Source organism: Rhinolophus sinicus, chromosome 17 (genome assembly GCF_057876585.1).
Source record: "Rhinolophus sinicus isolate RSI-liver-muscle chromosome 17, RSI-T2T, whole genome shotgun sequence".
Classification (NCBI taxonomy): Eukaryota; Metazoa; Chordata; class Mammalia; order Chiroptera; family Rhinolophidae; genus Rhinolophus; species Rhinolophus sinicus.
In genome coordinates this window covers 159,966,208-159,989,101 of record NC_142517.1, presented here as the reverse complement: position 1 = coordinate 159,989,101, position 22,894 = coordinate 159,966,208, and the positions used below count along the sequence as shown (strand labels likewise).

At 36.9% G+C, this 22,894-nt stretch overlaps 1 protein-coding gene across 3 annotated transcripts in view; it reads right to left on the bottom strand.

Annotated features, from left to right (window-relative positions):
• Positions 1 to 21,864, bottom strand: part of ERICH2 (glutamate rich 2) — a 30,462-nt gene extending 8,598 nt beyond the window's left edge. The window contains exons 1-6 of one of the 3 annotated variants that reach the window (XM_074337853.2): positions 21,704 to 21,842; positions 14,886 to 14,921; positions 13,650 to 13,698; positions 13,386 to 13,422; positions 8,454 to 8,602; positions 5,487 to 5,674 (exon numbers count right to left, since the gene is read on the bottom strand). In XM_074337853.2, coding sequence (XP_074193954.1) covers positions 5,487 to 5,674; positions 8,454 to 8,602; positions 13,386 to 13,417 — 369 coding nt within the window. In that variant the 5' untranslated portion in view covers positions 13,418 to 13,422; positions 13,650 to 13,698; positions 14,886 to 14,921; positions 21,704 to 21,842. Of the gene's footprint in view, positions 1 to 5,486; positions 5,675 to 8,453; positions 8,603 to 10,661; positions 10,758 to 13,385; positions 13,423 to 13,649; positions 13,699 to 14,885; positions 14,922 to 21,703 lie in introns of those variants that run through there. The other 2 variants (XM_088793855.1, XM_074337845.2) reach the window with 2 other exon arrangements.
• Between the last annotated feature and the right edge of the window lie 1,030 nt (positions 21,865 to 22,894).

Sequence of the window (22,894 nt, the reverse complement as noted above, 5' to 3'; positions counted from 1 at the left end):
GTGTGTGACATATTCTGAACCATATGTGGATGCACTAGGTTTACACTGCAAGAGACAGGAGCATCAAGTCATACAGAAGAGGCACTTCTCACACATTTCCAGACATTTGCTAAACACCCAGGTGTCATTTTAAAAAAAAGTTCTCGACCAATTTTCTAAGTTTCTTCCATGGGTATTAGATTATTTGTATTTTTCTAATGTAAATAGGACTCTCCTAGAGATTTTTCTATAAATCATTAACTTTATCACAATTCTCATTTATTCACATATTAATAATTCTCTTATATTTTAAAAATCTATTGTCTCAGGTTCAGATGTTCATTTTCACCCCTATTTGTAGCTTTCTTCCATTTTAATTGTAATATCTAGTGGTAGATGTATGTCATTGTTTTTTCCAAACATCCAGCTCTTGAATTAATTTGGTATATTAATTCAAATTAATTTGATATATTAATTTGGTTTTTATTTTGAATTATTAATTTGTTCCTTGAATTCTTTTTCTTATTTTCCTTATGTTTATTTTGTTCTTTTTCTGTTTTTTGGCATTAATATTTAGTTCTTTTATTGTCAGTCTTCCTTGAACCATAATCATCATCAAAGCATTTGAAACTTTAAGCATTTCTCAAAGATTTAAAAATTTAGTGTTATGGTTATCACTATCTTCTAAATAGATTGTGAGTTTAGTTTTGAATTTTATTTTTAATTCAAGTGTCACTTAGAAGAATATCATTTAGTTTTACATAGTTTTAATTTGTTATTGCACTTATTTTTGTTACCTGTTTATAATTCTCAAATCTTTATGGAAAAATTAAATATACACAGAAGTAGAGAAAGTAGCAAAAGAAATACATGCTCCCAATTCTCACCTTCAAAAATTAACATTTTGCTAATCTTGTTTTATCAGTATCACCACACTCTTTCCCCCGCCTAGATTATTTTAAATCAGTTAGCAGATATCATCTCATTTCACTTTAAATTAAAAATCCAATCACATTATCGCTACCACAACTAACAAAATTAACAAGAATTTCTTAATATCAACTAATATCCAGTCTATTTAATGAAGCATTACATTGATAACAATAACCTCAGAAAATGAAAAGGTACATGGAATCAATTTCAAAGTTTCCTTTGCATTGACCAATTTTTCATAAATATATTTCCTATTAACAGTTCAAAAGGCAATGAAATTAAGACATTCATACAATGGATGTTAAAGACTTCCATGAGAATTACTTAAGACTTCAAAATTAAGCCGAAGACAGGTCTAAAGGAATTAGTCTTATATTATTTGTGACATTCAAAATAAAGAGATGCTTCACAACTAAACTCAAAACATGAATTTTAAAAGAACTGGTCTTATATTATTTGTGACATTCAAAATAAAGAGATGCTTCACAACTAAACTCAAAACATGAATTTTGATGGAATCCTGACTGGAAAAAACAATCTGATTATAAAAGCCATTTTAAAGACAAAATGGAAAATCTCGATTTGTATATAGTTTATTATAGAATTACTGTTAATTTTCTTAGATGGGATAAGGGTATGATGTTACAATGAAGAATGAAGTTATTCTTAGGAGACCCATTGTCGAGTATTTAGAGGTGAAGTTTTATGATGTTTAAAATTTACTTTCAAAGGTTTCTGCCAAAAATATTTTTCTAGGCTATATCTGTATCTTATCTATGAAAAGAGAGAGACAAAGCAAATGTAGCACAATGTTAAGAAGCGGTGAATTAGGTAAAGCGTACACATGTGTTCACTGCTACAATCTTTCAACTTTTCTATAGGTTTGAAAAATTTCAAAACAAAAAGTTGAGAAAATTAAGAGGGATGCATTCTGAGCACAAGTACAGCACAAGATATGAAAATAAGCAATCTCATACTGCCTTATTTATATGCAAATGAATTCATAAATTACTTTTATAATTAAATGTCAAAAAGGAAAAAGAATAAAATGAGCAACTCTAGACAGTTTGAGTCTGGCAAATAGGGTCTCTGAATGCTCCATAATTCATGAATGATTTTGATGTCCAGTCAAAAGGAAGTTTGGTTAAGTGAAATCTTTCCAACACTTGGCATCAATTTTTTTCTCCCTTATTGAAAGCACCTTATACTCTTAGGGACGTTTCAAAATTCCCTATTTAGTCTAGGAAGAAAATACAGTAAATACGTCTGATTTCCTTATGTAATTCCATGGTTAACATTTGGGTTAAATTATCTAAGAAGGCAAGCACATTAGCACTTTCTTTGTGCTAAAAATCATGTGCTTCTAGCCATGATGGAGTTCACAAAGATCAGATTTACTCTCCCTCCTTAAACAACCAGAAAATTGGACAAAATATATAAAACAACAGTTTTCAGATGCTGGACAACAGACATCACAGGACAGTGATCTCTAAGAGAAGGGAAACAAGATGGGACCTATGATTGCCTCAGCTTACTGCTTTTAGGCTGTTTCCAGGTGCCAGCATGGGCAGGGAGAATCCAAATGGAGACCAGCGATCTGAGTTGAAATAACAGTTTGGAGTTCAGAGAAGCCAATGTGGCTATAATTTTCAAGAGAGCAGCGAGCTTCACAAAGAGACAGAGCTCCAGCAACCTGCAGAGTTGTCTCTTGGAGTATTTGGCTGGTCCTGAAATGCGTATGAGCATGAAGAAACTATCTGAGGCTGAAGAAAGACTGACGAATGGAAAGAATCACTAGAAGAAAGAATTACTGAGGAAGAATCACTAGAATGAGTAAATGGAACAATCACTGGACTTCACACAGGGCTGAGAAGAGTTCATGTTCTTTCCAGCCAGAATGGAAGGTCCTCCAAATACAGAGCACTGGGAAGAGTCCTCACTTAGTAGTGTTCCCACACTATAAAGGCTGCCCTGGGTCCTCCCCACAAAGCTTAAAAGCAAGATTCAAAAAGTGACACCTGCACTTCCAAGACACTCAATCTGTATCCCAGATTAAAGTTCAACAATATTTAAAGTAAAACAACAAGGTCTGTACCTAAGAACATGGCATTTACAATGTTTAGGATTCAGTAACAAATTACCAAGCATGCAAAGATGCAGGAACATATGACCCATAAGCAGGAAAAAACTTAATCAATAAAAACTGATTTAGAGTTGAGAAAGATAATAGCATAGCAGATAAGTATGTTAAAATAACTATTAAAAATATATGCCATATGTTCAAAAGTAGAGGAAAATATGAACAGTTTGGAGGAGAGAAATGATAGGTATAAAATTTTAAATAAGGCTTCTAGAGATGATAAATAGAACACCTAAAATGAATATATATTAACATGTTTGAGAGAGAGAGAATGAGAGAGAGAAAGAGAGAGAAAGGAGGAGGGAAGGAGGAAGGATGGGATTAATGGAAGATTATAACTGCAAAGAAATGATCATGAACTTGAAGAAATAGCAGTAGAAATTTCTAAAATGAAATATACAGAGAAAACAGAAAAAAAGGACCATGAGTGATCTTTGGGACAATATTGGGCAGTCTAACATATGTGTAATTGTAGCCCAAATGAAGAGAGGGAGGGCAGATGTACAAAAAATATGTTTGAAGACTTAGTAAGTGAATATTTTCCAATCCCTGTGAAAACTATAAGCTCATAGATCCAAGAATCTCAATGAACAGAAGAAATATGAAGAAAACCACATCAAAGCACATCATAATCAATAATAATAACACAGATGAATAAAGATAAGAATAACAGCAGACGTCTTTTCTGAAGCTATTAGACGATGGAGCAACCTTTCAAAGTACAGGAAATAACCTGGCAACCTAGAATTCTCCAGCTAACATATCCTTTAAAAATGAAAGTGAAATTAAGACTTTTTCAGAAATACAAAAGCTGAGAGAATTCATTGCCAGCAGAACCGCATTATAACATATACTAAAGGAAGTTTTTCAGGCAAAAGGAAAATAATATCAAGTGGAAAGTTGGATTTACACAAAGTTATAAAGAACATCAGAAATGTGTTCCAAAAAAGGTATTTTTCAATTAAAAAAAATCTCTTTAAAAGAAAACTGACCATTTAAAACAAAAATAATGAGACAATATATTGTGGAACTTACATATAGAAGTAAAATGTATGATAACAATAACACAAAGGATAGGAAGGGGAAATGAAAATGTACTATTATGAAGTTCTTACAATATACATGAAGTTGTATAATATTAATTAAAGGTGGACTGTGATACCACAATAACTGAGGTAAAACTGTTTTGTTCTGCATAGAATTATTAGTAAACGTCTATGTACAATGTTTGCATGTGACATTTTAGGTTTTAACGCCTTTGCACATGCCGTTTTCTATGCTAGGAATGCTTTCTCCACTTGTTTATCAGATGAATTCCTACACTTCCCTCTTCCTTTAAGTTCCTAAGACGAATTTTTATATCTTCCTCTAAAAATCTTTCCTTTTATCCTTTTTCTCCTGCTTCTTTTCTCAGTCAGTCACTTAATCCTCCCTATTCCCAGAGAACTTCTTAAATACTTCATAAATACTTCTACTAGCACATATTTAATTTTATCATAAATTGTATTATATAAATAATATGTGCGTTTCACAGGTAGGACATGTCTTTCTTATTTATTTATAAATGACCCCAGTAACTAGCATGGTGCCCATGCTTTATGTAGAAAGCATTCCTTAAAAAAGTCCTTAAGGGGGCAGCCTGTTAGCTCAGTTAGTTAGAGCATGGTGTTCTTAACAAGGTTCCCGATTTGATCCCCACATGGGCCACTGTGAGCTGCGCCCTCCACAACTAGATTGAAACAACTACTTGACTTGGAGTTGATAGGTCCTGGAAAAACACACTTAAAATAAATAAAAGTAAAAAAAAAAAAAAAAAAGTCCTTGAAGACCAGAATATTGTTAAGTCACTTCCAGAATCTTCTCTCACCTGTAACTTAGTATACGTAGTAAGAGAGATGAGTAGCTAAGTAAGCATCTATACATGGACAAGGATCTTTTAACTACTCTTTTAAACCTCAAGACTGTATACTATTTAGTTATTTTTCTTAAATAAAGTGCTTTTATTTTTATTTATTTTAAAAAAATTTTTTATTGGGGAACACTGTGTTTCTCCAGGGCCCATCAGCTCCAAGTCATTGTTCTTCAATCTAGTTGTGGAGGGCGCAGATCAGCTCCAAGTCCAGTCGCCGTTTTCAATCTTTAGTTCAGGGGGCGCAGCCCAGCATCCCATATGGGAATTGAACCAGCAACCTTGTTGTTGAGAGCTCGCGCTCTAACCAACTGAGCCATCCGGCCGCCCCTCTGGAAGCTCAGCAGAAGCTCATTGTCTTCAATCTAGTTGTGGAGGGCGCAGCTCACTGGCCCACGTGGGAATCAAACTGGCAACCCTGTTGTTCAGAGCTCACACTCTAACCAACTGAGCCATCTGGCTGCCCTATTTACTTATTTTAACATGTCTAAGTTTCTTAAATTATAACGCACAAGTAAAACTTACTTCTGCCATTAACTCTAATGGGGCATGAGTACACTTATTTGGGTTACTGTCTCCATCATTATCTTCATCATTGGTGTCATCTTCACCATCATTATCTGTTGATTCGGACAACTTCTCATCAATATCTTGAAGGCAATATTTATTATTTTTGTCCTGCTGTGCAATGACTGTATCCTTGCCCACCTCACCTAAAACAGAATATAATTTAATCAATAAATATTGAAAAGTTCAAAAATTAAAAATGGTTACTCCTAAATTATAATGTAATGTTCAGTATATTGCTTCCTGTTCTGAAGCTAATTTTTTTCATGACTAAACAGCACTGCAATAAATTTAGCTGATTTCCATTTTCAAAAGGTAATAAAACTTCCAAGCGAAGAGGGAAAAATCAAAACCAATAACACTGAGCTGATGTTGATTATTTGGTGCTTGAAATTTTAATAAATGGAAACATTTTTGTTTATAAATAATATAATAATTTCAAGAAAAAGGAAATTAATGCTAGTATATCTCCAGAAATATATTTCCTAAATTGTTCTCATAGGAAGGTAAATACGAAATAAATAGCTTGAAGAGTAAAAGTAAGACTGGAGAGGCTGAGAAGCAAATAATTCTCAGGTCATGTCACTCCTTGGATACCTGAGAATAAAGTTCTTTCTGTCTCTCTCTCAACACACACACACACACACACACACTAGGACGAAATACATGTGGAGTATTCTAGATATAACCAGAAGTTACATAACATTATTAATGATTTTTCTTAATGTCAAGTCACAGTACTTACGACCAAACATAGGTGACTGAAAAATAAAAAATAAGTACCACTGACTACCCTTTCGGTACCTGGCACTATGCTAATTACAAAACAGTATGGAAGTACAGTGATAAAAATGTGTACTAGGTAAATGGGAGAACAAAGGAGGGCCCCATCCCAGTGTAGGGAGTGGTCAGGAACTGTCCAGTCTGAGTGGACCAGTTTTTCCAAGGAGAGGGACAGCATGAGCCCACGTAGAAGTAAGAAAGTGTGTGGCACGACAAGCACTCTGAGGCTGTTTGAAGGTCAAGGTTGAGGCTGAAATGGTGACAGACATGGCTAGAAGGGGAGGCAGGGGCTAGCTGGATAATAGAGAGTCTTGTCGCCAGAAGCCTTGGAATTTATCCTAAGAATGAAGGGGATACTAATGAAAGATTTTATATAGGGAAACAAGTATGATCAATTCTGCATTTCTGAGGGAAAACTTGGATAGTAGCGTAGAAAGCGTATTTGAGAGAAGACCTTCCCCACCAAAAAAAAAAGAGCAAGGGGAGACATTAAAGGGCTCTTTAAAAAGTCTAGGTGAGAGAGATGATTAATTATAGGACCCTGGTAAAACAGGGACGGAGAGGAGGTGACAGATGAGAGAAATATTTTAAATGTAAATTTCTATGGCACAATCTATTGGAACATTTTCCAAACATCAGTAATTCTTAATACTATTTTCATCCATTTTGCCATATATGAGTATCAACTATACTATTTTTTTCCTTTGAACTACTTTTTTAACTTATAATTTTTGTCAGATCATAAATATCATCCACGAAACTGATGGATGTATTAATAAAAGTAACGTGATAATCATAACAAACATTATATGCCATTTGACTGTTCTGAACACTACATATATTAGCCCCTTTAATTCTCTCAATATCCCAAGGAGGTGTGTACTACTTTTATTCCACTCACAGATGAAACTGAGGGACAGCGACTAACCACCTGCCCAATGCACACTGCTAATTAAGTGGCAGATCTGGGAGTCAGTTTGGCTTCAGAGTCCATATTCTTAACCATGTCTTATCTTTTTTCTAACACACATTAAAATATACTACTATTAAAGTAATTTAAAAAAAAGTTTACTATGTGTTTCCTAAACTTATCTCTTTGGGAAACTATTAAGTAAGCCTGTTGATTCCTTTGGCTCTACGGATGTCTTTCTGTTTCAAATTGAGCTTGTCCTACACCATCCCTTTCTTGTAAGATTTTGAGTGTCTGGGAAGTCTCGTGAGATGCCTTCTTTGATGGGAGTGTGGCCATAAACTACTCTAAATAATACAGAAACACTTGTGTTTGACAGAAGAAAACTAGGAAATCTAGGAGAACTTGAGAGATTATGATGTCAAGAAAACAAAGATAAAAAAAAAAAAATTGGGAAAACTCTTGACTCTAAAGCAAACTCCTGACTAAACAAAATGAGCTATCCTGAAAAGGGATACCAAGTCCTTCTAAGAGTATGATGGCTGGGATATGCGGGCCACCTACCTGCTTCTGTTTCATTTACAGTCTCCATCAGCTCATAAACACCCTGACCTTCCAGTGTGTACCCACCCTATTCACTGACTCTTCACACTGATGTCATCAGGGGAAGCTCAGAATAGGGAACTAAGGACTTTGTGTGATGTCACAGGAACTGTCTCATTTAATTCACAAACACACACTGAGAATCATGAGAGGTTTCCTGATCCCTAGATCTAAGATAGTTCTCTCCCAGGTGCCATTTATTAACATAACAGCACCCATCACAGTCTGTCATCGTCTTGCTTATTTGTCTTTTATTGTTTATTATTTATTTTTAACAGTTGGCTATCTTCCACTAAAATGTAAACTTCAAAAGGGCAAGGACCTTGCTTATTTGCTAACTATTGTATCCACCGTTTCTACACCAGCGCCCAGCACACAGTATGAATGAACGGAACTTGTTAATGCTTTCATAGATATTTTTAACTCATTCTAAAAGTTAATACCCTACCATTATCGTTTTATGTAATTTATACCCACGGACCCTTGACTACATATCAGAATCATCCAGTACTTTGAAGAATTACTTATTTCCATGACCCGTCCCAGACCTATAAAGTTGTCAAAATCCCAAAAGTCATAGTGAAGGAGGGCTGAATTAGAAGCTACTCAAATGAAACAAATGGTATTACCTGTGCTTTCTTTTAAGAAGGATGATGACCATAGTTTCGACTGTAGATTTGTCTCTGTATCTTTATTTTCAATACTCTTTGAAGATACTCTATTTTCAGTATCCTTTAAAGAGACTTTATTTTCAATATTTTTTGAAGAGACTTCCTTCCTAAATGTTAAATAGTGAAAAAATACTTTCCTAGGTCACAATTCTGTTTAAGGCTTTAAACAAAGTACATATACACACACTTAATATAAACACACCATATAATATACCAACAATAAACTAAATAGCTAAAATGCAGTAGCTTCTTCGTGGAAAAGCATTAAAAATAAATTTTACTAATGATTAATAAATTCAATTTCTACCTGGCATTTTTCACCGTGTAGTGATTCTTAGTATCTTTTCAGAGTTAACCTAAAGCATATAAGCAGTTTTATTAACGTCTTTGGGACATCACTGTGGTATACATGATGGAATAAAATTATTTAAGGAATACCAGCCTTGAGTTTTCTCCTGTAAGTTTGTAAATCAGTTCTTACCATTGCTAAATGCTACACTTACGGAGAGAGTCCAACACTCATATTAACCCTTGCTCATAAAATAAAGTAGCCTGCTTTTCCATTAAGTCACTGAAATAAAAATGGGTTAATTTTCTCTTTTACCCTTTAAGCCTGAAACCTCACGTCAATAAATAATTTGAGACACAGGAGTCTTATGTGATGTACTGTTTACACATAGGTACCCATGCTGGTGGAAAAAATAACCCCAAGGCTGCTTTCCGTGGTCTTAAGATTCTTTTAATACCTGTATCTTCTTTACCAAGTTTAGAAAATTCAACTTCTAGTTTTAATGCAAAAATATAAAAAGATGCAAAGTATTTTCCCCCCAAAGTTATCCTGGCTCTGTTTTTTCCCCATTGAAATATAAATCCAGAACATTAGCACTGCAGTTAAGTTAGTGGTCTTGTGAAGTGATTTTAGCGAAGAGGCCGAACAGCTTGTGATATTCTTAATACTATGGGAGGGAATAGAATCTTCACTTCCCTAGTATATGCTGCTAAAGCAAAACCCTCCCTGGTAATACAAAATGCACAGCAAAGATGATTCACTTTTGTTCTGCCTCTGCCCTCCTAGATTTTCTACTTGTGAAAAAAAGCATCCAAGAAGAAACTCTATATATGAGAAGTTGAGAAGTCACTTAGGGATTCAGTTTCTAGCATGGTGAGATTCCTGTTATGCCAAAGGTCACCACAAGTGATTACTAGGATTTATTTGCTCTAATAGCTAATCTAGATAAAAGGCCTTTACTGCCTGCCTTTCCCCGCAACACACAATTTACAGTATTTTGCTGAACCTAAGGTACCATCTATTTATTAGAAGACATACCATTATTTAAGAAAGAAAAAGCATTGCCAAGTTTAAGTATGAGATGCCATCAATTGTAAGAGAGGTTAAGCTATGAAGAAAATATGTGTATATTTCAAATATGAAACATAGTACTTATATACTCATTAAGTTATATCCCCAAGGAAGGGAATTTAGCTAGTATAGTTTTGGATATTTGAATAATTGGAAATGTCTTTAAAAATCTTAATGATACAACACGGAGAAAGTCAACATATGCAACAGACAGAAGATAAATGGGATATTACTATTTGGAAGCAGTGGACATGTCATAAAAATACGTATGAGCATTAACCAAATCATCATTTTAATAGTAAAATATGGATTCCTTTTCCGCTCATTTTCTGTAGTGTTTCTCATATACAGTTTCAAAGACTCAAAGGCCCAAAGTCAATTATAATCTGTTGATTTCCATTTGAGAAAAGTGATGTTATTTATGGTAATAACGCCTCTAACCATTTAAGAAAAATGGATAACCAGTATACTCTAAAAGAGCTGTTTAATTTAAATAGTTACAATTAAGGAAACATTCAAATTTTTATGTAGTATCCTTTGGAAATGGAAGATATTTAATTTAGTATCTGCTAAAGCTAGAGAGTTAGTCAAGTTAAGTATTTGTCTGGAATATATTTATGCTAGAGGGTAGATAAACTAGGCTTTAGGATTATTCCTTAGTTAAGAGCACTGGGCATATTTATGAAATGTCCCCAAATTTCTATTGGAATTAACAAGTTTTTCAGGAAGTTTACATTTTAAACTTTGTTTTAAAAATGACTTATAATTTGTCAAACATGGGCCTAAAACAATTAATTAAAACTTACTTTTCTAAGAATGTCTTGGCTACATTTAGGGAAACTTGTATTGCTGATGTATAAAGTTTGCTGGTCAATCCTGGTCCTCGTCCAAAGAGGCATTTACTTCAAGTGTAAAAATGGGAATAAAAAAATAACTGTCCTTCATCTTAAAAAAGATAAAACATATCATGGAATAACATTTTCAGCCTCATAGAGTTGAGTGCTGTGGATCTGTTTCAGCCATTTCCACCTCACATCTCAAAAGCTTGACCAAAAAACCCAACAGATCAAAGGTCTAAGACCTATAATACTGTGCCCAGCATTAAAAATATACCGGGAGGGCCGGCCTGGTGGCTCAGGCAGTTAGAGCTCCATGCCCCTGACTCCGAAGGCTGCCGGTTAGGTTCCCACATGGGCCAGTGGGCTCTCAACCACAAGGTTGCCAGTTCGATTCCTTGAGTCCCGCAAGGGATGGTGGGCAGCACCCCTTGCAACTAGAAATGGCAACTGGACCTGGAGCTGAGTTGCGCCCTCCACAACTAAGACTGAAAGGACAACAACTTGAAGCTGAACGGCACCCTCCACAGCTAAGATTGAAAGGACAACAACTTGCTTGGAAAAAAGGCCTGGAAGTGCACACTGTTCCCCAATAAAGTCCTGTTCCCCTTCCCCAATAAAATCTTAAAAAAAAACAAAAAAACTCTTTAAAAAAAAAAAAAAAAAAATATATATATATATATATATATATATATATATACCGGGAGTGCAAAAAAAAAAAATGTATACACATGACTTCTATTCATCTTCTTTTGTTACTGGTATATATTATTACAATTTTAATACATTTTTTTTTCCTTTCTTAAAATGTACATACATTTTTTTGGCACCCTCTGTATTTTACCTTTACTACTAAAAATTTTGTTAATTAAATGCAATTTGTTGGGCAGACAATATTTTTCACACATGGGATCTATGGGGGGAAAAGGAAAAGATAAATGTGGGTTTTGTATGCAGAGAAGTTTGAAACTAGCAGTTTATCAAGTCCTTATGGCTCAGACTAGAATGAAGAATCAAATAGAAGATTAAGGTAAAGACCTGGTAGGGAAAGAGAACTTCTAATTTTCCCTAACACAAGTTGGATAGGACCTTTAGGCAAATTCTACCTGCCAGTCAGACTCTGGAGACAGTAGAGGGTAGAAAGCGGAATGGAAGCCAGATGGAGAAAATTCATCAACTTTGCAGTTCAGCCACACTGTTCCCAAGCAAAGGTTTCCCATGATTTTCGATTTTCTTACTTGATCTTTTTTTTTTTTTTCCCCCAGGACTAGCCCTGTTTGCCTTCAACTCTGGGTAAGGTACCTGAGGTAACAAAGCTGCACCATGGTGAAGCTTAAGGGCTACACTAACCATCCCTTCCTATCCCCCACTTCAAACAACAACCAAACCCAACCCAAACTCTTCTCTGTAAGCAAATTAAAGGGAACACGATCATCCTAACCTTGCAAAAAGGAGTTTGATAAGCAGATGCCATTATTAGTAAGATCAAGAGAACAAGTAGTCACTCTGCTTTTCTATTTTGGCCCAGGCTGCATTTAATTTATCCCTGGGGTTTAACTACCTCAGGACGTGGATTCCTCTTTGCTTCAGTTCCAACACTGCTATCACAGTCTAAGAACACTGGGTTTATTAGTAGACAAAACAGTAATTCATTTGCATTAATGACCTACTAACTTCCGCTATTATTGTTGAAAGTTGTATTTCCCTCAAAGACTAAAATTGTCTTAGATTTTAAAATTTAAATGTTTTCAACCACGTAATAGGATTTACTTATTTATTTACTATCTATATATAGATTAATATTTCTAACAGGGAATTTATTTTTTTCTGGTTGTCTATAACATTAAATCTGAAATCAATGATTTTCATCACTGATCTGTTATATCTTATGCACTAATATAAAAATATGTATTTAATATATAATTTACAACAAAGCCAAGGTGGATTCTAATTTTAATTTTTCGCCTAGCCAAAATATTCAGAATAAACCAAAATAATATTAATTTGAATAGAATCCTACCAGAATGGTGCCTACCAACTTGTCAATAATTGATCTCTACGAATGTGTTGTATGATCAATTTTCAAAGTGTAATTTTTCATGGAATAAATAAGCGAATTTTATTTTTCAGAGGGTAGGAGATGATATTTTCAGGAAGGGCTTTGATGAACGATCAGAATCAATGCCTTGAACAAAACAGGTACTTAATGCTTGGCTACTAAATCGATACTCAACTATGATTCTTTTTAATACCAATGTCTTCAACTACTTGGGGTGATTATATATTTTTCTTATTTAGTAGTAACGATTCATCTCACAGTAAATAAAGAATCTGTTTAATTTTAAAATAAATGTTAATTTAAAGAGAGATTCTGAAAGAAATGAGCAAGTATTAAAGGGAAATAGGAATGAGGAATGAAAATTATGTAAGTAAAGTACAGAATAGTTGGTGTTTAAGCATTTAAAAGTGGAAATGAATATTATCTATATCTTTACATTTTGATCAAATTCAGTTTTCATTTAAAATGTCCTTTTATCTACTAACAACTGCTTTGACTAAAGCAAAAGCTAAAGTGCTACTCCATGCATTTCTGGCCTTTCAAATTTAATTGGGTGGCAAATGATTGCATTATCTAGTTCTCAATTGCTCAAAAGGCATGTGATAGATAAGTTGCACAACCAGACATTTTCTTACTCTGACATTGTTTCATTTGGTTCAATCATCATTTTTTCTGAAAGAAAAGAAAAAAAAAACACCTCAGTGTTTTATCAATAGTGATGTTCCTAAAAGAAATTCCTGATGGTAAATATTTAGGCATTTTTTTGAATGACAAACAGTAATAAAGGATTTAATTTCGAAGTCTTTCAACCATAGTCAACCCTTCCGGTAGAGTATCTTCTTAATATTTAGGACAAAATGATGGTTAAATATATTCTTTTTAAGTAATGAATCATTTACCCTTTGGATCAAACTCTAACAATCTGCCATTCTGTCTATATTTTGGTGCCTAAAATAGAAGCAGAAATAAAAACTAGCAATTTTATTTTCATTTGAGGTATTTGAAATAACTTATTCATAGCCTTTGTGTAAACATTTCTGTTATCTGGGATAAAATGTAATTTTATATCAAAACAATTATTCAAAAACTATATAAATTGATAGTAAAATAGAAATAGAACATCCTGAAAAATAGGTTATGTATTCTTTATAGCATCTGCTTGCTTAGATAATTCCTGCAAAAACCAAAATATTTACTTCATTTATGCAAGTCTTTAAACACTTGCATAAATTCAGAATGTAAATAACAAAGAAGGCAAAACTCAGTTTATCGGTAGAGTATTAAGTATGTATTTTGTTTTTGTATTTGGTAGCATTATTTCCATCCTAACTGAAAGACCTCATTCTTCTGGATTATGAAATTGGGTTTGAAAAACAAGACTAGGGAACTCAACTCTTTCTCCCCATTTCACCTTGGAGTCTATGTGAAAAGAGCTATAGGAATAATTTTGCATGTTAGAAAAGTGATGTATTAAATTAGCCTCTCTGTTGCTATTTTGGTCTTATATACTCGCAACTTGGTCTCTAGATCTAGATTCAAATGCAATCAACAGCAAGTTAAAGACTCACGTTCCCCACTGAGCTGACCCTAAAAATCATAAATTCAGCTGGCTCACTTGTACACCACCTCTTTTCTCCTCCACTTCAATAAGACAAAACAAGATGTAATCTAAACCATCTGCCACATTCCAGTTCATTCATGTTATGAACAACACCTTTATAGAGTGTCTATAAGCCAGAACAAGAAATTTTTCCATTCAAGGTAGAGTATTTTTAATAAAATAGTATTTCAACAAATACATTTAGAAATTAACCTTTCATTTTTATCCAAATATACATTTAAAAATATAATCTTACCTTATAAGTTCTCTTGTGTTTATTAATACTTACAAGTTAAAATGTTTTCTCTGTGAATTTTTACCTTTCCTAACTGCCCTATGTAAACTGATTTTCCTTTAACTTAGCCCTTTATATATTTGCATAAATTACATTCTAACCGCAAGGAGAAAAATCGACTCAAGGTTTTTTTTATGTATGAGAAATTTTTCATAGATAACTATTCAAGTGTCCCCCTCCTCCAACACTTGTCCCCACACCCCAAGCCAGATTTTTAAAATCAGTAGTACTAGTACATACCTAGGGATTTCTGGAATACAAAATTCAGGGCCAAAACTGTTGACAATAAAAGAGAAGCTTTGTTATTCTGTATTAAGTTTTTCTCTTTTTAAATCCAGCTTCCTCACACTGATCTGCACTCCTGAATAAAGCAGTAGTACCTAAACTCTTGCCTCAGGCTTTGTCTTTTGGGCAACCCTAACCAAGCCAGATATCATGTTATTAATTTGATTATCCCTCTGAGAAGCTCACACAGACCTAAAATCTATCATAAAAGCAAGGCTCTTTTTGGGAAACACAGTTGTAGAAGACCACACTCTAGAATGAAAGATTTTACTCCTGATTTTCTAGGGCAGTAGATAGAGCTCAGACACTGAAACAATGCAATGATGAACTACATAAGGCCTCTACAGATTTCCACAATCCCGTGGGTACCCATATGTCTGGGTAGACATCTCTTTATATTTAGAGCTCTTTTTTCCTTTCTAGCTGTAGGATCTTTATGGATTGCTACAATCCACACTCTACCTGGATGAAATACCAGTGCATATAATTCTCCTCCTATTTTCACCTGGTAGAAGAAAAACCTAGAGTGGGCAAATCCCAGCCCTTGATAGAGCCTAGCTCATAGCCCAGGCTCTGCTGGGTCTGACTTTATCATCGCCTAGGAAGTGTCCATTTGATCTCCTTTCATAAAACTGAATTCCTAGCGGGCAGTACAGAGTAATACTCAAGAGTTGGGGCTCTTGAGTGAAGAGACTGGATTCACATCCCAGTTCTGTCACGTGCCAGGTAAGTTTGGTAAGTTACTGAACTTCTTTAGGCCTCAGTTCCTCCATCTGTAAAACGGGGATCACAATGGTGCCAATTTCACCGCATCATTATAAGGATTAAATAGGATGACTGGGGATAAAGTGTTTAGCCCAGATCCTGGCACATAGGAGGGACACTGTAGAAACAACTCGATGCTTTATCTAAAGGAAAAACTGGGAAGTGTGGCTGTTAGATTGCTTAGGGAAACAAAAAGGAGGCTTTACTGTGATTGAGGCAAATAGACTAGCTCTGAAAACTTTTTATTAATTAATTAATTTAAAAATCACATAACCCCAAAGTAATGGTACTTGCTCAGAAAGATCACTGACTCCAGGGAAAGAGCAGAGCAATTGAGAACACAGGTAAAGTTACAGCAGTGACTGATAAGCTGAGCAGGATGAGGTCCAGCCATTGTGTTGGTAGTATGTATTTTTCAATGACTATGACATACAAAAATATCTCTGAAAGGAAACACTTTCAGAAAAGAAACTGATGATATTGGTTGACTCTGGGGAGGAAAAGGGGATGGCTGTAGGACGGGAGTAGGAAGGGGTTTTTAACTTTATGTCCATATGTGCCTCTTGAACTTTGAACAAAATAAATATAGTATTTATTTTTTGAAAAACTACAATTTTAAATTAGCAATACCATTGTATCTCTGTTTATTCATCTCTTACAGGCATGTAAGCAGTATGTTGGCCTTGTGCTACTTCAATTCTCTTCTCCACCCAGTGGTACCTGTTCAAACTGGGGTCAAGGTGTCCAGAAAGAACAGTATACAGGTATATGCCCTATATATTCATTATTATTGATTATGGTTAATGTTAACATTACAACTTCATTTCATCAGTTGTTTGAGTCTCTACCAAGTACTCCCCCGGCTTTTGGAACATGGGCAGATTCTCCTGATGTTTTTCAACAGTCCTAGTGGTAATCAGAATGAGAACACAGTGATGATAGCTGCCAATTTTCATGTAACATTCAATGTCTGTATAAAACAAACATTTGATGAGCACCTACTATGTATCAGATATGCCTGTGGTAAGCTCTGGGGATATAAGAGAAGCTCATAATTTGATAGTGGAAACAAATACTAGCTTCCTATATAAATAGGACAGACCTTAGCTTCAAAGTACTGTATGAAATCCTTCCCTCTAAGAAGTGCCAATGTAATTTTCCATACTATGCAAACAGGATCAATCAAATCCCTCTTTTGAACTCATGGACTGGAGAAGCCCAAGGAGAGTCGGCAGGCAGTGGAGACAGAATTGGAAAGACAGAGGAAGAGAGATTCCAGTCAACAGAGTTGTCCCTGAACAACTTTCCAGTTCCAGAATCAAGCTTGAGGCCTGTTCTCTGGGTTTGCTATACTCCCCCAGATATACTTTACACAAGTATCCCTAGAATAAGGTATTGTCTGCCGCTAACCCCTTCCTCCTTACGTGGTTAACAGATCCAGCCCACCTGAACACAAGAGTAGTACTTTCCTAAGACAGAACAACCATAGTAATTCGTAAGCTAACACAGTGACTGGACCAAGGAGTGAGCCTGTGACCCAAGCTAAGCTCATCACAACATTTCACCGAGACTTTTCCAAGTGGAATTGTCACAGAGGTAAAAGAACATGAATCTAGGGCTCCCACTAGCCATGTGTTTTAGCCTTCAGAGAACGAGTGGCCCGAGAGCGAAGTAAAATATACAAAAGAATAAGGGAAGAGTGATGAAGAGATGAGAGAGAGACAGAGACAGACACACCACTGATGATGTTTGAGTCCCTGTTTCCAGCTCAGCCTCTACTTTTACCACGGGCCAGTTAATTTCTCTTTTTGCCGAAACAAGCAGGAGTTGTTTTTGTCATGTGAAGCCAAACGACACCTTGACTAAATGGCTCCTACTCCTTGAAACCAAATGAGGTTAACATACCTGATCCCATGTAATAAGAGCTATAATACTAGAATTAACATAACCTGTGGAAGCACAGTGAGAAGTGATTAATTCTGCCTGCTTTTGGGGACGAAAGATGGAGTCAGGCTTCACAATGAAACTGGCATTTATTTAACCAAGTCAAGACCAAGTAGTCAGTCAACAGAAGGGGAAGAGAAGCCCAGCCGTGTGTTAGAGAATGGTAAGAGATGAAATTGGAAACATACGTGGGAGCAATTTTTAAAAGTCATTAATTGCCCCGTGCTAAGCATTTGGGGCTTTAACCAGTAAGCAATGGAAGGCAAACCAAGACTTTGAAATTCTGTGGAGGGTAAATCTGAGAGAGAATAGGAGGTAGGGATACAAGTTAAGAGGCTACTGCAATAGTCCAGAGCAGAGGTTGGCAAACTGCAGCCCACAGGCCAGACATGACTCACTGCCTACTTCTGTAAATGAAATTTTACTGGGACACAGACTAGAATTTGTTTGCATATTGTCAATGCTAGTTTTCAAATTACAATGGCAGAGTTAAGTTTTGACAAAGACTGTTGGGCTTACAAAGCCTAAAATACTTATCTGGCCCTTTACAGAAGACGTTTGCCAAACCCTAGTCCAGGGAAAAGATGATGATGTATAAAGCCAGGGAGATACACTTGGAACGAGAGAGGTGAAACTAAGAGTCATTGGACGTAGAAGTGAGGGAGAACGAGAATTTGATGGTTCCAGCTTGGGTGACTAGGATGAGGGCACCTGGGAAGGAGCACATTCTAGGAGATAAGGAGTATGGTTTTGGAAATTCTGAGTTGGAGATGCCTATAGATTATACTACGATATCAAGTGTTGTTCTACTCTATTGAAAAGGGAGTTAGAACTCAAGAGAAAAGATGATGAACGGAGTAGCTGGAGAAAAATGGGAATAGATGGCATGGCCCATGTAGAATAAGACAAGGCCCAGGATAGAACCCTGGGACACACCGATATTTAAGAAGCAGGTGGAGGAAAAGAATCAGTCAAGGATATGCACATAGGCAATGGGTAGACAGATAACTAGAGTTTATTCATGAGTGTGGGCCCCACACCATTTTAAAGGTACTCAGATATTGACTGAATTATAAAATCATTGGAATGATAGAAAGTAACTTAATTGACTTAGAATGCTCTTATAATTAAAAAGAAAGGCTCATAGATTTAGGAAGGATGATTCTGAGAAAAGAGTTGAGGAAAAGGAGATTTATTTTTAAGAAAAAAAATATTGAAAGATTTATATAAAAAGATGGGTAATCAATCAGAAAATGTACCTGGTTAAATAAGTATATACATTGTGCATGACAAAGTGATTTGTAAAGGCATAATTATATGATTAGATTTGTTTGAAAGTATTCTGTGTTTTATGTAAATGAAAATGTACTTTGGGGGCCAGGGTGGGGGTGGGGGGGGTCACTATAGCTCATTTCTAAAAAAAAGGAATTGGTTCTTGTCTTCTTAGCTATATTAGTCTGAATTCTTGTTTGCATGCTCCAGTTAGTTGAGGCAAAAAACAAACAAACAAACAAACAAACAAAAACCAAAAAACAGAAACATAAGCGATGGCTCATAGAATCCAAGAGTTGAATATCTAAGCTGTGTGGGAGTCAGGACCAGTGGATACAGCTGTGTTCAAGGGGGGCGTGAGGCACTTTCCCTTGTTCATCTCAGCTTCTTCCTGGCATGTGGTCTTCATTGTCTCACTGAAGACAGATTTTCTACACATGGTGCAAAACAAGGCCCCGAGCAATTCTTGAGTTTTATGTGATGTAGTTCCAGCCTTTAAGGAAAAATTGATTCTCAACAATCAAAAATCCCAGTCAAGGGCCCAATTAGTTCACATAGTGGGTTTCCTTGGCTATAAAGAACAGATAAACTCAAGAGACCCTGAAAAAAAATCTCCAGTGTCTAGTGCACTCCATGTCACATAATCTGGTGCTCAATAAATATTCGTTGAGTGAATAGAACAGGAAGGAAGGAAACAAGAAAATAACGTATTAAACTAGAGCTTTGCTGTCCAATTTGGTAGCCAATAGCCACATGTGGTCATTGAGAACTTGAAATGTGTTCAATCTGAGATATGCACACTGGACAATAAATATTTAGTACCAAAAAAAAAAGTAAAACATTTAGTACCCCTACTCCTCTAAGTAAATGTTAACTAGCCAGCGGCCACTGGGCCAAGTAGGTTTTATTTAGATTCTACAGGCTTCAAAAAAAACCTTTTATAAAATGAGTCACTGACTTTTAAAATTCAGATTTCTCAAAATTCTTATTTTAGGTTTTTCTTGTAATATTGGAAGACATGTTTCTTCATCCCACTTGTACGATTATTTTATCCATTTGTGCTATTCGTTTTTATAAGCTATCTTGTATACTAATAGGCACAGAATGAACTCACAGACAGCTACAGGCTCAGGCCCTGCAACTGTGGTGAGGAAAGACAGAGCTGATGAAGCATTATCCTCCATCCTAAGAGGAGCTTAATGGGGAAACAATAGGACATGGGGCATTATTTCATTGCATAGCTCAAATGTGTATAAAATGGTTTCAATGATCATTTATCACTTACATTCATATTTAGAAGTGATTATATATAAATTGTGTCTATTTCCTTTACTACACAATATAGTGGTAAAACTCTGGAGTCAGACTGCCTATGTTCAAATCCCAGTAAATTTGTGTGACTTTGAGCAAGTTCTTTAACCCCTCTATGATTCACTTTCCTCAACTGTAAAATGAGGATAAAAATACTACCTGCCTCATAGAGTTATTGTGAGGGTTAATATAAATAGCTAATAATAAACCATAGTAGTACCTCTCTCCTACTACAATTATAATTATTACAAGTCCTCCTATTACTATTGTTATTATTACCTACAGCCTAGCAAGGAGAGCGCTGAAGGTGAACTCTGACTTAAGGAAGTCAGATCTAAGTACACAATTGAGACTGGATGGGGCATAGAAGGGGGAAAAAGATGTAGCTCAAAGTTGGTGGCTGAAACTCTGGAATATTGGAGTAGTGCACTGGAATTCATACAAAGTTGTTGGAATTCAGGTCTGGTAAACTCTTAACACTTAAAGAGCAGTGCTGTTGTTTTCCTAAGATTGAAAAAAAACTTCAATTAGCAAAAAAAAAAAAAAAAAAATTAACAAGGTGGATTTGAGGATTTCACTGTATTTGGTTTTTAGGAGAATGAAACAAGTTTAAAGACATTTTCAGTGTCTTTTTCAGATTTATTAAAAAAATAACTTCCAGGTGTCTCTTGGGATAAGAACAGATTCATCCAATTAACCTATTACCTCTGGGAAGTCAAACGATAAATGTATAATTATGCCATGTGTTAATTTAAATGCTACAGGGCGCAGTGTAGTTTAAGTAGTCAAAAGACCACAATATGAATTTAGAAATCTCAGGTCAATTTTGTCATCTCAAGGCTGAAGACTGAACCTTACAAGTGATCCGTTGTCCAAACCCCTCATTTTACAGAAGATGAAAACAAGGTCCCGGGAGAATAATTTGTCCCAATTCCACCAAAATTTTTTATGGCCGAGCAAGTTATGTCTAGAGAGTAATGACGTCTTAACCACAGCCAGGGTGTGCTCACTCCTACTGGCCATTAAGCTGTTTCCAAAAACAAGTAAAAGTAAAAAGAAAAACATTTTTAAAGGGGGGCGGGGCGAGGACCGAGGGAAGTAGCCGGCAGCCCCAAGATGGAACGTGGCTATTTTCATTTGCGGGGGGTCGGAGAAGGGGAGTTGGAGCGTGGGAATCGGCAGGTCAGAGTATGGGTGTGAAGACACGCCTGTCAGAACTGCCCCGTTATTACTCACACCCACGTAGAGACTAATACCACTTCCTCAGTGCGCAACTGCAGCCAGAAGAGGAAGCTAAGTGCGAGGCGCATCTCCAGCCGCGTGGATTCTACCTTCTCGCGCGCAACCTCGGCCCTAGAACCCTAACCTAGAGGGTGCAGAAAAGGTTGCGGGCTCAGGCGTCGGGCCTGGGGACTTCTGAGATGAGGCTTGAGTCGCGGGGATGGGGAGAGGGAGAGCGCAGTTGCCGTGGTGTCTCTTACCCGCTAGTGGACCTCTCACTCCGATCACCGGCAGGGCAGTCACCCAAGGCCAGCCCCGCTAGGGTTTGCGCGGGTTTCGGAGCGTGGAACCTTAGACGCCGCGTCGCCATGGAGACGATACCACACGCGGCCACAGCCCAGGGAGCCGCACAGGGTAGACGCGGAAGGGGCGGGGCTGGGGCGGGGCGAGTTCAGGGAGCCTCCGAAGGGTGGGGAGGGATCGGGCTGCGCCTGGGGAGCGGTATAGGGTGAGAGACGGAGGGGGCGTGGCGGGGCGGGCCCGGGGTGGGCCGAGCCGGACCCCCTCTGAGGGGGCGTGGCGGAGAGAGCCTGGGGCGGGGCTGAGGGGCAAGGCGAGGGTGGAACCCGGCGCGAGCAGGCTGGTGGAGTTAAAGAAGGACCAGGCCGGAGAAGATGATGGGAGAGAGCCCCGCAGTTCTAGGGGTCCCGCCGCGCCGCGAGTTGGGTGCATACACCCACAGACCCACGTCCGCACGCGCACCGGTTACTTCGAGAAGAGCAGAAGGGAGGGGGATTGAAATATCGTTGTCCATACCTGATCCTATTCTTGGCGGGGAGAGGGAAAGGGGCGGCGTGGCCTCGTTAGTATTTTAAACTTGGGGCGTAAAAGAAGTCTTGAGCTGGGGGAGAGAGTTGTCCCTGGATATGAATGAACAAAGGTCCGCTGCAGGACTTGGTTCTTTAGCCTGAGGTCGCCCCAAGATTATGGGTTTCCTGGGGAACCTACGAACGCCAGTTTCCCCGGAAATCAGATTCGAATAATTAGAACTAGGGACCCTCCTCTGCCACCAGCGGGGGCCAAGTCCCGGGTGAAATTGACATTGGCTGTGGGAGGTTTTACTGCTTAAATAACCGCTTTGGTCACACAAGGGGATAGGGGAGAATTTCTGTTAGAAAATTCGAATTGTCCTTTAATCTTGGCTTCTAGGAAGTTTGTTTTTCTCCATTTAGTGGGGGAAGTCACTAGTAGGATCGATTTGTTGCTAGGCAACGTGTTGTGAAGGAAGCCGGTTTGTTGGAATGAAATCTGGATTCGAATTTTACTAAGTAGCCATGATATGAAGTATAATTGCTATTTAACCTCTGGGGTTAGGTACCCTCAGGGAATATGTACCTTTGTAGATGGTTGTCAGCTTCGAATGACATAAAAGGTATAAAGCTCTGACATGT